At 36.5% G+C, this 16963-nt stretch overlaps 1 protein-coding gene across 5 annotated transcripts in view; it reads left to right on the top strand.

Annotated features, from left to right (window-relative positions):
* The window catches only part of SH3KBP1 (SH3 domain containing kinase binding protein 1), a 229504-nt gene that overhangs the window by 192334 nt on the left and 20207 nt on the right, over positions 1-16963 (top strand). For all 5 annotated transcript variants that reach the window (XM_062600784.1, XM_062600769.1, XM_062600751.1 and 2 more), the window contains 4 exons: positions 3726-3827; positions 8544-8595; positions 12196-12276; positions 15056-15218. In XM_062600784.1, coding sequence (XP_062456768.1) covers positions 3726-3827; positions 8544-8595; positions 12196-12276; positions 15056-15218 — 398 coding nt within the window. The remainder of the gene's footprint in view (positions 1-3725; positions 3828-8543; positions 8596-12195; positions 12277-15055; positions 15219-16963) is intronic.

Here is a 16963-nt window from a genome sequence, read left to right on the forward strand (position 1 = left end):
ATGTATGAAAATCCTGTGTGGCAACTGACTGCATAAACCAGAATGACAATTTGCAGAGGAGGAAAAAGCAAATGTACAGCTGTTCTGGATTAAGGAACATGTAACAGAAATAGAGTCTTCATGAAAATGAACCAGCCTTAAAAAAAAAAAAAAAAAAAAAAAAAGTATTGAGTACAAAATTTGTCTGTATTAATAAAATGAAAAAAATAAGAGCAAGATTTCTGATTCCTAAGAGCACAGCAAAACATCCAACCTAAAAAGAATGTATATACTGAAGTATGTTATTTAGTCATCAGGATTATTAGGTAGCACTAAGCTATACCATCAGTAGTACAACCCTTTAATCTCTGGAGGCCTGGATCATTATTAATATTTTTTAACATCTAGATTGGGTCTTCAAAGTTTTGGCACTTTCAGGTTAGCAGAATGGAGGCTGGAGGGCACTATAAAACACTGTGTGGCAGAAAAATTCAGTGCACTGAATACTGGACTTTGCACAGGTAGATAGTGCCAAGTGGGAGGGCTCCCTCCCATCAGGAATGAGGGGTTTTGGCAGAAGTAAGAGTAAAATCCTGCACACTGCCTGCCTGTGCTATGCATGCCTGGCTGATAATCTCGGTCCTTCACAGAGCACTGTAATTCACTCAGAGGGTATTTTAAATATGTCAACTGGTCAAGGATCAGCCCTGTTCACTAACAAAGGCTTGATGGTCAAACACAACTGAAAAGTATCTCCTAAAAAACTCACAGGAAGGGCTAGAAAAGGAAGCTGTCCTTGATGAAGGCCACCTTGCTAAAAAGAGGGAAGAAGGCAGGGAAACAACAGATAAAGCAGGAGAGAAAAAGAGCGAAAAGAGAATGAAAGGATTCTTCAGTGCCTGTATGTGTAGATCAGGAGCACATTAAATCAGAGTCTAACACTGAGATATGAAGGAAGAAAAAACATATACTCAAAATAGACATTACGCAAGAAACCATGCTATTTAGTTGTGTTAGGACATACACTGTCTGAGGAAATGAGGTGAACTGAATATGCTAAATAAGAAGCCTAGAAGAGAAAAACAATTAATTTGGACACAAAAATCATCCCATAAAAGCAATGGACTACTTTAATGCTATTCTGTTTTCTCCCAAATATCATCAAACGTTTATTCATTATAACTTATAGATAAATACCAACTAGCACAATTATTGTGAACAATATTTTTTAGACTTATGGTATTAAATGTACCTCATTAAGTTATCTTGCATTCTCTTGACATTTCTGTAGCAGCTGAAATATATAATTCAGTGGAAATGTAATGAAGATAAGGCCATCATGCATGCACGTGTTATCATGCAGTCTTTTATTGTGCGTTCATGTTCTGATTTTTTCCACTGGCTCCTCTCCTCTATTTAAACTACTGTTTGCTTGCTGTAGATACAGAATTATTCATTTCCTCATTTTATTTTCCTCTGCACTTCTGTAGTGTGTGCATACTTTTTAAGCATTTATCTTTGAAACTTTACTGTGTTGTGAGGGAGTACTAAGGATTTTTTTTAGGCATATGATGAAATGAAGATCAGGGTGTTTGTAGCTAAAATATTTGCTCATTTTGTATACTCATTTTGGAAAAAAAAAAAAAAAAGTTAAAGTCTGTCTTTTTAGTGAGTATTCAGCATTCCATTCCCCTTTACATATCAGGCTACAATAGTGAGTGATGTGAACATGACATTTTTAGCCTTTTTTAGCTTTTGCATGTAGTTCTCAAGTATGACTTTATGACCAAATTGCATAGACTAATAGTGTTAAGAAATGAACTTTCGCTTGATGATTTTAAAGCTCTTTTCTTATACAAGAAGAATGTGAAGATTCTGGACTCCTTGATCGAGTGGTGCTCCTGGAGGGATGTTGCCTGATAGCATGCATGAGGCTTGTAGAACTTGACCCGTTCCTTTTGCTTTGGTCCAAATTTTCTACTCTGTGAAAACTCATATAACTATTTACTGCATGTTTACTGCCTTCCCCTTTTCCCTAAAATATCTTCCTGCTCTTGCCTACTGTTTTTTGCTATCTCTAACCCTCTGTTCCTGCTCTTGCCCCTACCCACCAGTGTTCCAGAGACATAGCTTCCTTCCTGCCCTTACTTTACTGAGGAGCAAAAAGAGCAGAGTAATTGTTCTGTCAGGCACCTGCTTTGTACACTAGCACACTTTCTTCTACAGCCCTGATAAAGACTTTGCAGGGAACCTCTCCATTTCTGAAGTAACGATGGGAAAACCTCATCACAGGCTGACTGAGAACAACAGTCGTGAACCAAACCAGCACTGTTTGATCTATATCAGTACCTCTGATTATTCGGAGAACGTAGCTGCTAAATTCAAACTGGTCTCTTTTGAAAGGTTATTTTTTGAAAAATAAAAATACTTACCAAATTTAGGAGAATTTCTTCAGGGTGATATTAGAAATGTTAGCATAGGAATATTGACCTGTTGAACTGCTGAGAGGGTCCATTGCAGCTCTGCTACCAGAACTGTTGGATATAACCGATTAGCGCACAGGTGATTTGGCCAGCCCAGATGTGTGGCCATGGAACAAAGTGAGCCTGCCGTGATTACTTAAGGCTGACATTGCCAGATGTGTAGGACTCCAGCCGCAAATCCAGTCCTATTTAGCCCAGTCTCCATGTAGAATGGGGTGATCCCCAGTGAGTTCTTGTGGAATCCAGCCCATGGTTGACCCTCCTCCTGGAGCTTCTCTTTTTCCTGTGTCTCATGTGTATGGTATTTATTACATGGCTCTGAGCCACATCAAGATTTAGGTTTACTGCTCAAGAGGATAGAAAGATTGGCCAGCCTGTATTGAGCCATCGACTAAAACTGACTGAACTGGTTTTAAGATTGAGCAGAAGATGGGTGACTTTACTGTAATTGTGTTTTAGAAAATGACTGAATTGGTTCAGCTGCAGCTTTCAAAGGAGAAAATTGCAGAAAATTTCAACTGGAAGCATTCTCTTTAGCAAAGATAAAAGTGAATGAACGTGGATCTTACCATCCAAGATTCAAGGTTTTAGTCATCTCTAAAACTGGTGTGGTTTGTGTTACTACTATTATTGTTCATTACCAAGACAGCTATACTGTTCTTTTTTATTATTATTATTTAGAATCACTGATATAATGGTTCAGTTGTTCTTATTGCGAGCAACTTAGTTGTACATTGTTTTGTTATGCACACTGCAATGAGCTGTTTAAAAAATGCTTTGGCAGAAGACGATCAGGTGTACAATGCCTTCTTAATTGGACTGTGATGAAATTTGATAATTTCAAATGTAATTCTAATGTGTCATGGTTTTCTTCAGAGTATAGGAAATAAAGCAGTTTTATTACCTCTCGGGATATATGATGTTTAATTAAGGTATTGCATTTCTCTAAAATGAAATCAGAGAGAAGTAATATCATACATTCCCAAAATGCTTACTGGTTTAATAGAGCAAATGATGAAATAGTGTTAAGCTATAGAAACAGACAAGCTCTTAAAGGCTTATAGTGTGTTTATTGTTCTTTCCTAGTTGTTCTATATGACAGTGTAATGCAAGGTTATTGCTGAAGTTTTACCCTGTTAACCTGGCCCTCCAGTAAATCATCATGTTCTAACAAAAAAGCAGAACATTATGCGAAAGAGCACTTCAACACCTGTTCAGCATACAAGCACATTACATTTTTCATTTTATTTTCCTGTTTTGCAGGACTGTGTTGATGTAGGCTGGTGGGAAGGAGAACTCAACGGCAGAAGGGGAGTATTTCCAGATAACTTTGTCAAGCTTCTTCCCTCTGATTTTGAAAAAGAGGTAAGTAATGTATTTCTTCAGCTTCACTTTAAAATACAGAATGAAACTGGAATTGAAATTCTGTTTGGCATATGGATTTAGACGAAGTTTTACTTAATAACAAAAAATGTTGAGAGCAACAAATATCTGAGTTACAAAGCATCTGTGAGGAGTGTAGCGCACTCAGAATCACATTTTGGGCAGTTTCTTTGAAGGGTTTCCTGTGGCCTATCCAGTCAGTCAGCCTCCACTCTGTCCTTCTTAATGCCCTCCAGCCCTGTTCTAAGTTTGGCAGACAGTGAAACTGGAGATCACAATGTCATTTGCTGGGGCAGGTGGTGCAAAGGTGATCAAAATTGTTAAATTGTCTCCATTATTTTTGTGGTAGAGTACGAAATATTAGTGTACCACCTGCTGTAGACAGATGTCATCCTGTCTTGCCAGCTGTCACAGTTGCAAGCATTCTTCCAGAGTAAAAAAGGGTAAAATTTTAACTCAGAGATTTGAAGGAAAATGTTAAACATTTGGAATTTCAAAAGACATGTTTCTTTACCCTCTCAGAAATGTTTTAAAAAATGGAAGTATAAAATCTACGAGAAAAGCTTTTTCAGTTTATATTGTTTTGGAAGCTGAAGGCAGAGTTGTTCCTTCCCAAGCAAAATTTAGAAATACTGCAGCTTCCTGGAAGAAAGTAATGCATTTCTTCTGCCCAAAAGTCCGTTCTGTTTTCAGGAATCCATTTTCAGTCATCAGTGCAGTATTATGAGCTTATAATCAGGCTTTTGATGAGTGTATCACAGTGACTGTGTAAGCCTTCTGTGATAAAAGAGACACTTAGACTCTGCCTCAATCTTTGGCAATAAAACCGGATGCCAGAGGCAAAAATTAAATCACCTGGAAAGCTTGACAAAGGAGTTATGAAACAACTTGCAAAAGTTAACATGTTGATTATTGAAAATTGAAGGTAGAGGAGCAGCAAAAACTGTTGAAGATTAAAATACAATTCCATATCACAGTGGATATCCTGGCTTTAGGCTTAGTAATAAAAGAAGGTGATTTTCAGAAGAGGCAGAAATCATAAACCTTAAGACATTGTGAGTCTTCAAATGACATTACAGAAGAAAAAAAAATCTTTATGCTTAACCAGTGTTTTGGTGGTAAAATGTATTCAGTCTTTCTGCACTAATAAATGATATCTCTTTAAGGGTTGTGGTTTTTGTTTTTTTTTTTTTAACCCTTCAGAGTATGATGAATATAATTTCTGTTAGCCCAAACACAGGCTTCTATGTGATAAAGTAATATTCTGAAGAATTAGAAGTAATTTTTTCTATTGTCTTTTTGCTTCAGCCTATCATTTTCCTTCTTATTATACACGGAAAGCATGTCCTCAGCTGAATCTATACATGTTCACTGTTTCTGAAAATCTGTGACCATTTTAAAGCTTACAGAGAGAATTATTGTCCTGCCTTTCAACAATCAAGCTTTTGGGGGTGAAAGGCAAAATATTTTAATAACTTAACTACTTGTTGCAAACAGTCTGTAAGAGATCTTTGAATAGCCCCAAAAATCCTGTGGTAAAATGATGAGACCACCTTGCTTTTTTAGTAATGCCTGAGATTTACTTTATTTAGGAAAATTCAGAATTCTTTGTATGTTCCATCTACAGTAGGTAAGAGTATAAATGAATGATATTTGCAGTAAAGCTTGTTGTACCTATTTTCACCATTCTCTCATCTCTCTGCAAAAAAGTGCTATGTGAATGAATATAATTGCCTATGTGGAATCAAGCCAAGCTTTAAAATCTTCTATTAAATAGTCCATTTCACTAATAAGATGATATGAAAAGAGGAATATAGCAAAAAAAAAAAAAAAAAAAAAAAAGAGGTAGACTTCATGTGCTATTTCAACTTACACTGCCATACTTTTCCCATCTCTCATATTCTGCAAACTGTGTATGCTATCTTAAAATTTCTTTTCAAAAACTTTCATCCTTGTGAATTGTTTCAGTGGCTGAGTGATATAAGGAAAACTCAGATGTTCTCTTTTACTGTTTTTTTTGTGTGTGTTGTTCAACTAGATAAGAAGATACATTCTAAAAATTCATCCTTGTTCTCCCTGATTCTACATTGCAAAGCATTCAGAGAATTATGTTTAGTTTTGTATTTGAATTTCAGTCACTTTGAAGTATTTACATGAATGTAGCATGTATTTCAGATTTTTAATATTAGAAATGCCAGTTTCTCATTTGAATCTGTGAATAAAAAATGATAGTATTAATGGCTAATAATGATCATTCTCATTAGGTTCATGTAGGAACCAATAAGAAATAATATTCACAATTGCTTATGATAGCCACAGGCCCAAAGAGGAAAGGAAATTGGTAGGAATATTTGATAGAAAAAAGCAGAAAAATTACTTGTCTTTAGATCTAGAAGAGAGGATAGAGATGGAATCAGTAACAAACCCAGATAGGTTTGCTGTAAACATAAGAGAATAAAACTTTTTAAAGTTAGGAATGGCATAGATCTGGCCACATTAGAAAGTAACTTGTAGAACTATAGACTGTCTTTCTCTGCATGAATCAGTGCTAAAAGGGAAAGAAATGGGTACTTTTCCAGTGGTTTCATCAGTTATTTTCTGACATGATCTAGAAACTTTGGATTCTATGCCATGGTCTGAAGGAGTATCTGTTGCAGTGGTTCTGCTTTTTGAGCAAAAGCTCAGGGTCTTTTCCTATCTCCTGGTTCAGACTGCTATTTTCCAATACTGTTTCTTTACCGCACATGGCTACCTGTCTCAGGTCTCTTTTGTGCACTGTCCTGTCCCAGTCTCCACTTCTCAGGTGTCTCAGTGGCAGTATTTTCCCCTGAGCTCACTACCTGATCTAAATGACTCTCTCTCTCTACGCCCAGTCTCTCCATCCAGCCAGTTTTTCTCTCCGCATGTGCACCTTGTCCCTGCTCTATAGTTCTATTTCCTTCCTGTCCAACTAGTCGCAGTTTCCTCTTTGTTGGCTTCACATCCCATCTGCCTCTATCACCCCCTTGGTTATCTCATCCAGCTGCTGACCCTCACAATTCCTCCTTGGTTCTCTGCATGTTTTCCTCTGCAGTCTTAATGTTCCTTCACACTGGCTCCTTTTCTGATGTTTCTCTGCCTTTTCAAAATAGTGTATTGCCCTCACCAGCTTCCACTTAAGGCCAGTTTGTCTAACAAACCCTAGGACTGTTTCTCTGTGGTCTACATTAACATTTTAGTTAGAGTCGGAAGCGAGGGTTTGTAGTGCATCTCTCACTTGTCCATCTCCAGTTACTGTGCTTTGGTTTACCTCACAGTCAAGTCTTGGAGGACATGAACTAGACTCCTTTCGGATGAGAACTAAACCACAAGCAGTAATGAAGGAGTGCACCTCATTTATTCCAACTGCTTGTGGCTGGCCAGTCAAACTAGTCAAGAATAAAACCCAGAATTTGCATGTTGTGTTGTTGGATCCTCAGCACTAGCTGCTTCACTCCTCAGCCTACACGCTGCTGCCTCCACAAGACATTCATTGTCCATGTCCCCCTTTCCCCCTTTCCACCTTTTTTCCTGTATCTGTCTGCAATTGAACCTTCAACTATTTTGCCTAAATGCCTGCAGAAGTGTCTCTTGAGAGTATGAGGGACATGCTGTTTTCAACCATGGCCCATTGCAGCCTGGACAGAGATCATTTTAAGTTCCTGTGTCCTTGGCCAGAATTTTCTCAGACTGATCACATGAGATGGTCCATTCACATCTGGCTAGGACAAACTGCTAGGAGAAACCTGAGGCTTGGAGGATGGCATCTTCAGAGATTCACACTGCTAAGCTTACTCATTCTGTGCAAAACTATACTATACTTTTTTATGATACAAAGAAAACAATTACTATTTTTTAATTAGGTTTTGTTCTCAATAATAGTTTATTTTTGGGCAAGTATTAAAATAGTATGTTATTTGCTCTGGCATAGTGCTCCATTTGCTTTTTTATTCATTCCAAGATCTTTACAGTGAATGTCCATGTAGTATGCATGTATACACACACAACAACACAGAAGGAAAGCCACTCCGCATTTAACCTGCAGGTGAAGAAAAATGGTTCTAGAACTGATTTGGTGATCATGTTTCTCATCCGTACTGTTACAGATCTATAGGCAAATGGTGATAACAAGAGAAGGTAAAAACTAAATTATACAGATTAACTGGAATAATTTATTGCATTTCAGCAAAACATCTAAAACTTTGATAATTGGTATCACAGCAAGTAAATAAAATGTAACCTTTGCAGAATTTAATGTGTTCTGCATTTATACCTTATTTAAGAGTCAGAAAAACACACTTCAGCTCCTACCCTGTCTACCTCTTTTTTTTTTCAAAATGGGTTGGAATATTTACAACATTAAATTTTAGTTAAATAGGTTTCTTCAGTATACCAAAGGTCATGTATTTTACTAATCTTAAACCACATAAGCAGGATTTTTTTTCCCCAACCAGCAAAATTAAATGATAAAAACAGAAAAATGCCATTGTATATGTTAATTCTATTTTCTCTCTTAAGCTTTATTAAAATAAAGTTTCTTATGGTGAAATATAAGACAGATCTGTAGTCTTAAGTCATGTAATTCTTAATGTTAAGCAAGGTCTGATTGCTCTCAACCTTTGTGTGAATAAGATTTACAGGAATTTTGAAGCAATCTATTTTCTTGTTATTAAATTTTAGAGACCTAAGAAACCACCACCTCCATCGGCTCCTGTCATCAAACAAGGATCAGGTAAGGTGTAGCTCATTTTGTACAGTATGTGTCAGTGAACACATCTCAGTCTAAATATGTGTATTCAAATATACACAGAGCTCATCTACATCAAAACTGATATGCAGGAAGTGCATAAAACTAGTACAACAGAATCAAAATGCAGAAAGATGAAATAACCCTGAAAGACTGTGATATGTTTTTTGAATCTGTTACAGGCAACCAACCATCTACACCATTTTAAACAATGTATTTTGCCCTTCTAAACATGCTAATTTGGAGCAAGCATGATAGTCTATAGTTTAATTTTGAAAAGTAAGTTCTCCAGTTCCAGAGACTGTATTTTTTGACTTAAGTTGATTGTGTTCATGTCTGCAGTATTAGGCTCTAAAAGTTGGAATCTAATATCTGTAGTAGGAAACCACATCCACTTTATGCCTATAGAGCTTATCTATTCTAAAGAGCTTTTTTCTCACCATTTTAGGCAACTTGGCTATAATTCAGTGGCCCCATCTGAGTTACAGTTTAGATCTTACAGATCTGCATGAATGCTGCAGCCCAACTGTCTCTCTCCAGGTTCTATGTTATAATTACAAATTTGTGTTTTTTGGTACGCTTTATAATCATAACTATAAAGGAGTTACCTTGACTCTGATTATGGAGACAATTGTTTTGCAAATGTATTAAGGGACTGACCATGTTTTTCAAATGGATGAGTGTTAGCAAAGCAATTTTTGGAATATGTTAAACTGAGTTGTGTCTAAATACTGAGAGCTGAAGCCACTTTTATTTGTAGTTTAAATGAGACCTTTCAATAGACATTTTCAGAAGTGCCTGGGTGATTTCGATTAGTAAAATCTGCAGCAGCTTTCTGACTTTCCTCACTGCTGGGACATGTTAGGAAGAAGAAAACTAATATAGCTGATCTAGTCATATTTTTATTTTTCTTTTCATTGTGGTCTGTTTCAACTTTCAGTGACTTAAAAAGTAAATTTCCCTCTCACAGAGTCTTGACCTATTAATAGAAGTAGTAGTTAAACCAATAAAATTTACTGTGAATCAATAGATTATAATCCAACTAGTTTAATTCTACTAAGCAGTTCTTTGACTATGGAATCATGACTATAAACATGTTGTTTGCTTATTGACATCCATGGTTTATTCTCCGTTTCTTCTTGAGACTCCTCAGAACATAGAGGAGACTTAATTTTAAGATCCTTGGTCTATCAGGATGATTGTCTGGAGAGAGCAGTGTAACTTTGCCATCTAGTGGTACTTGCATATTAAAGATGTTTTGGTGACAACTAAAATTGAAACCTCATATATGCTTTGGAAAACTTCTATAAAAGGTTACATTTCTCTCAATTTATACTCCTTTCCTATTACCCTAATGTAAAATTGGAAAATAATGCTCTTAACTTGTTTCTTCATGCTTACATCCAACACATTTACCTATGTCACCATAGCAAGGTAATGTATCCATTTGCAAAAGGAAAACCAGATGTATAAGGGATGCAGACAGTTTGGTTAAGGCCACCTGAGCCTGTGGCAAAGCCAAGGCTACTGTTCTTTATTTTCATAGTCCATCTTTGACTAGTCCTTGTTGAGTATGCACAAGAGTTGCTTCTGAAATGCATTTAGAGGTGGAAATCATTTTGTTCTTATTACCACCCTGCTGTCCTCTACTGTATCAAATTATCACTTTACCAGGATGATGCTGTGTTTCACCACATCTGCACATGTCAAGCTTTGCTGTTAATAGTAGGTAACAATTTCCAGTCATGCTTCTGCATATTTAGCCTGTCATAGCATGATGAATAAACTGAGAACTGTCAGTTGCAGGCTAAATAATTAAATATCAGTATGTTCATGAGGGGACTCATTTGTATTATAGTGAAGCTGGAAGTTTATGCTTCTAGCTGTAAGCAGGTCATCAGGACTGTCTCTGTTGGGCTACTTTACAAATTAAGGTGAAAACCTAAGAAAATTTTAAACATGTAAGTTCCTTACATAGTCATGAAAAGAGATTTAAGGCATTTAACTAGATACCTAGGGTGAGCAGTACAGCTGCATGTAGACTGAAGGGTAGGAATACTCTGTTGAATGCCTCTGGGAACTTCCCTGAAGTTCACCTGAGCTTCCTGATAGCCAACATGCTCCGGTGATCTCTTCCTGGCAGCTACGCCAGGGCCAGCATGGTGCCTGCCTGGTACCTGCATTAATGTGAGGTCAGGGCTCAGGTATGAGATACTCCTGAGCCTGGGAGCTCGTAAGTGTTTGTCCATCTATTGCCATGGGCATGGCTTGGGAATGTCCATCGGTGTGTTGACAATGCCCATTATCATACGGTGGCTATGGGTGGCTATCTAGGTATAGGTGCCATTTATCAAGATGTGCTTGACATAACCTATATGTTTAGAATGGCTTTAATTGAATACTAGCAGCAGTTTCTTCTTCCAGGAGTAAAATATTTTTATGGCAATTCAGAAGTATTTATTGGCATGATAGTTTATACAAATGTTGCCTATTCAATAACACAGTTATATAAAGAAACAATAGCCAATAATCACTACTGATGAGCAATATGCACCAATGATTACTGATTTCTAGGAACCAGCTGCAGAAGACAGTTGTAACTGCACATTCAGAAAATGTAAATGTATTTGAGAGTGCAGACAATAGAATAGACTGAAGCAAAAAATTACCTTGTACTCCCTGCCCTACCTCTTCTATTTTTCTTGGATGTCATCTACTGTAATTTTTATTGAAATGCTAATGGTATTACCTAAAGCAGTTTTCAGCACTGCTAAGTTGAAGTGGTATTAGCGCCTAGTAGCTAGCCAGTGCAGTGAAGCCAAAAGGAAGAACAGGGCTTCTTATAAAATGTGGGCTAGAAGGTTGCATCTTGCATGTGCCAGGAAATTTGTGCAAAATCTTCCAGTTGCTGCTGCCACTAGTTGTCTTAGGCTCCTCAGAGTAACAGAAGCTGGTATGTCAGGGTCTGGTAACCTTCCAAGGTAAGCAGACGCTTACCTGAACGCCTCTAGGCCACTCATTTAAAATGCCTGTAGTCTCTCAGATGCTGTTGTTAGTATTCTCATCCTTTTAATGCGTGGAAATGAACAGCAAGTATTACAAATAAAAAGATTTTTTTTAACTTAATGGGAAATCAAACCTATATATTCATTAAGTATTTCCTTGGCAGAAATGTCCAATTAATTGATCTGTTACAAATGATTTTCGTCATTATTGAATTGCTCTCCGGTTTAGTATGTCTACAGAGTTAAAGGTTACAAAATTTAAATTTCTGTCCTCATGTCAAAATCTGTAATTATTGAAATTCTTCAGAGAATGGTGAAAATGGTGAAAGGGCATATTTTTTTTCAGATTCCCTCTTTGCAAAGCATGAACTGGATGGTGAAAACATAAACATACAATTTCTTTTGGGTCCTTTATAATGTAAGCAATTATACTTGAAAATAGATTTAGATTTGATTTTAGCAAGGAATTTTCAAAAGTAGGAAAATCTAAACTGTGAGAAATTGTAAAATTAAATCTTGTACAGCCTTGTATCAGGGCTTGTTGGCTTGTCAGACCTTCAGATTTTCTGTTCTTTGACAGGCACCACTGATCGAAAACACGAAATCAAGAAGGTACCTCCTGAAAGGCCAGAATGCCTTCCTAACCGAACAGAAGAAAAAGGTATGAAATGGGCTTTCCTGCTTGATTTTTGCAGGAAAAAAAGGACGAATGGAACTGAGAGAGATCCTCATTTCCTAGTTCCTCAGTAGGCAGATTTCATTAAGAGTATTGTTGGGATGTTTATTTTCCATTCTAATAGCTCTCTGATTATACGCGTTTTGGTAATGCCTTGAGGCTAAATTCAGAGAATTCAGTTTTAGTGGGTATTGTAACAGTCCAGAGGTGCCTCAACAGGAAGCAAGGGGAGATATGCTCTCAATACATAAAATGCTATCAAAAGCTCAGTGCTCAGTAAAACCCAAGTCCTCGAAGAAGCAAGGTACCCCAGTTTAGTGGATATTTTTATCTTGACATCTGTATGCCTTGATTGTCCAGTTAAAAGAGAGTTGACATTTCTCCTGCATCATGGAAGGGTTTTGTGAAAACCTAGTCATTAATGCTTATGAATCACTCTGTTACGATAGTGACAAATGCTTTCAGGCAAGCCTGCAAAGAAATAAAAAAAAATCTGTCTTCAGAGCTCAGTTTGAACACTGCAGAAAATGAGGCATGGTACCATCGAGAGCACTGCTGAGAAACCTGTTGTATTGATTGTCTAATTGAAGGTGGTGTAAAGTTACATATGCCTAGGTGGACTATTAAATTGTATAGACAAGCTTAATTACAGTATTTCTTAACTTTTAAATGTTTGAATTTGCAAGCTGATAAAAGGCAAATGTATGCACATGAGTAAGTGCATAACACGCAGGTATTATCCAGTGCCAGAACATTCAGATTCTGCACCAAGATTTGTTTTTGGATAAAAGTCTTAGCAATATGGCAGGTGGTGTTTTAGCACTTTATCTACATATACTTAGTTTTAGTAATGTGCAGCACTTGAGGTTGTTGTCTTTGCAATAAAAAGCTGTGCTTTCTGTTTTTGGATTTAGAAATCCAACTGTTGAAATGGTAGAAGTTTTAATATATTATTATGCCAGGCTATAAATATCTGTAACTTTGTTAGGTTTTGAAAAACAGGCAATAGGAATCACATCTACATTTGTAGAATACCAGGGATGAGAGGAATTGTTCAGTGTGGTATGGCCGTATGGATGGGCACAGGAACTTTCTTTACACTGTGGGTTGGTACAGGACAAAGCATAGCCAGTCCTTAATACATAGTTTAGATTCTCAGACACTGATGCAGTATAAATAGTCATAAGGATGTGAAAATTATACAATCCTTTGGAATAACTTCAAGACACATTACAGAGGACCAAGGAATTAGGTCAAGTAAAAGTGTATTGAATAAAAACTATTAGTGAACAGTAATCATTCACTGGACTATTACGACTCTAATGTGTATTGTGTTTTGCTGTCAACTTTCGATTCCTATACTGATTTAGTCTGTGCCTGAGATGTTCACATGCTATAACTTCTCAGAGCATTCAGGTTCTGTTCTTTATTTAAATAGAAAATGGAAGTGTGAGTTGTCACCATTTACTAGACTATCTAGTAGCCAGTGAAGCGCAAAACTGTTTAGTTTGGCTCACTTAAAAACACAGTAACAAATTGGCCCCTAGCTGTCTGAATGCTATTTACTGAGTTAAAGGCAGACATTGAAATGTATTATGCCACTCTTTCATTTAAGATTTTCTGCTAGAATTTTCAGGAAAAATAAATTTCTGTTGATTGATTTTGTGACCTATGATTCTCTCAGATAGAAACCTAGAACCCATAAATAATACCCTTTAATATTCCAAACACCTCTTATGTGTATACAAAGGTATAATATTCACAAAATATCATGGACAGTATTGTCAAAGGAAGTGGAGTGTTGACAGACCAAGATATGGAAAATGAAACTGAGGTCCCACTGAGAGTTTTGTACTTGACTTAAGAAGAATATAGTTTTCTACAGTATGGCAGATGTGTTTAGTTTCTTTGGTGTTTGTTTGTTATATTATGTACACAATTCATGTGTATTGTGCTTGATAAAATCACAGAAACTGCATGTTTGGCACTGGATTATTAATATTGTGACATTTCCTAACTATGCATAATCTGTTCTCCAAATGATCCATTTTTTTAATTGGGAAGTTGAAAAATTAAGCATATAAGTCTGTGCTTAGACACCTATATAAAAAGTATGATTTTTCAGAGGTGTTTACATCTTGCATCTGCACTTGAGCACTGCACTTATCTGTGATGGATTTTGTTGCTCTACCTGCATATTTAGATATTGGCCTGCCATTGTTGAATTTTAGTGCTCACATTTTCATTTAACTGTATTTTGCTTGAAATGCTCAGAACTCTTTTCAAAAATGATACTTCTTTGATTATTCAATAGACTGGTAATAATTTCCACCATTATCATCTTTGTATTTTTGCTCTTCTAACTCAGCATTGTCTCATAACAGAATTTGATATAAATTGTGCGCATGGGATATTATTCCATTTGTATGTAATTTCTTGCCATTCTTTTTATTTTTTATGTATGCTCAGAAACCAGAGGGTTGCTAGAATCAAAAATACTGTTCACATTCAGACACTGCACACACGCTTCAGCCATAAGGAATTACATGCATAATATTCAGATGGTGCAAAGATCTGATTTGTGGTAAACATTTTCTTCTACATGAAGAATGATTTAAGACAAAAGTGGAAGGAACATAAGCTTATTCTTTTTATACAGTATATCTGCAGTTGAAGAATTCTTCTTTAATTGTAGACTTGTGCCAAATGAATTTCAATTAATAATATCTGTGTTCTCTTTTTTCTGGAACTAATTGATTTAAAGAAAGATCAGAGAGAGAGCAAAAACAGTTAGACCTGCAGAAGCCTTCAGTTCCTGCTATACCTCCGAAGAAACCTCGGCCACCCAAAGCAAATTCTGTGAATAGACCTGGTACCTTGCCCCCGAGACGACCAGAAAGACCAGCTGTGCCTGTGACTCACACAAGGTATTGTTTTTCCTCTATCCAGTGTTTTTTGAATTACTGGAAGAAAACATATTTGTAGAATTTAGATTTTATAGGTAAAATCACTATTTGTTTCCTGGTAAAACACATTTAAAGAACTTAGAGGGAAAAAAAGCCTCACTCTTCTAGTCATCTGGCTGTATCATAGCTATCTTCTCAAGACTAGTGGTTTTGGACCTTTCATTACTAGTTCATACCCACTGATGAACACGCTAATACTGAAATGTCATAGTTTCCATTGCAGAATGTTTGTGAAATAGCTACATCAGTATGTTGTGCCAGTGACTTTTGCTACTTCAAATTATTCCAGCTTAGCAGGGGCACTAATTCAGTGCAAGAGCTTGCTTTCTTGTGTTGAGGAACAGTATTAGACAATAGCCTTTTCAAATGCTGTCAGCTTGGTTTCTGTTTTCCTTCGTTGTTATACATTAATTTTTAGCAAAATATATGCTTCTTCACAGCATGTCCTTTAAGCTGGTGCTGCTGCAGAACACTATCTAACAAGTGACATAAGCTCTAGTGTTGCTCTGTTATTACTCTTCAGTTTGTATGATGCTCTATATCAGAGGTGACTACAGCCTTTGGAAAGCACTGAGAAACTGAACTTTGCAGCACAGCTGTTAGATCCATTTACTCTGTACTACAGCTGGGAAAAGGCTGTAGAAATTAAACGCCTCACTTAAAGTCCTAATCAAATCTAGATTATAGTCATCAGCTTCTGGATTGGGCAGTGTAGACTCTCTTATATGCAGTGGAGAGAAATAGAAAAAAAAAAGACAAAGGTACATGCCTAGAATAGGCAGCAGACTATCTTGTAGAAACATTAGAAAGAAGACATACAGAAATAATGTTACTATTGAACTATTAGAACTATTAGCTGCCATTGAACTAATGGAGTTCAGATAGATTATATTAATAATGGTGGATTAGATACCAGAATGGAGTTTAGAATAGAGTGGAATAAAATACAAATTCTAGATATTGATTCCCCTCATTCTTCCACATATGGTTTGTTAAACAGACGCTCTCAGCATGAAATCTGAGGCACGTAAAGTAAAGAACTGCTGCTTGATCCGTGCTGCCAGTTTTGTTTTACTGATGTGCTTTGTGCATCTCTGAGAGCTTACCCCTCTGTCCATGTGTTAGGGCCACAGCTTCTTTTGGACACCTTGGCTTTGAAAATGCTTGTCTAGTTTTTCCAAAATATAGCCCACACCTGCTGATCTCTTGGGCATGCTTGGGAAAGCAAGTATTTGCTATGGCCTTTAGATTTAGCCAAGTGATACATTCTTGGCAAGACCAGTACAAATCCTAGTGTTCAATTTGCTGGCTAGTCATGTAATGGTGTAGCTATTCTTTTGTTCCGTGCTTTGCCTGATTTGCTATTATAAATATTGTTTTAACTAGAGCTATGGTTAGCTGTTTTATTTCTCTTTTGCTTTCCTTTTTTCTAACTATGGAAATGTGTAGTTAAATAAACCTTGTTTTAGTTTTCTCAGATGTTTCAATTTTCATGTTAACTGTGTGAAAAAGAATAAATAGGAACTGTTTTATTGTTAATTATCCAAATTCTGCATAGAAAAAAATACTTCATTCTTCATACCATTATATTTGAGAGAGTTTTACTTGTAACAGTGATTAGATTAAAACTTAGAAGGAAAGCTGACTTTTAAGGTGATGATGATGTTCTTCTGAAGGTCACAAGTGCTAGCAGTTTCACTATGAAT

The sequence above is a fragment of the Rhea pennata genome, chromosome 1 (assembly GCF_028389875.1).
Source record: "Rhea pennata isolate bPtePen1 chromosome 1, bPtePen1.pri, whole genome shotgun sequence".
In the NCBI taxonomy this organism is placed as follows: domain Eukaryota; kingdom Metazoa; phylum Chordata; class Aves; order Rheiformes; family Rheidae; genus Rhea; species Rhea pennata.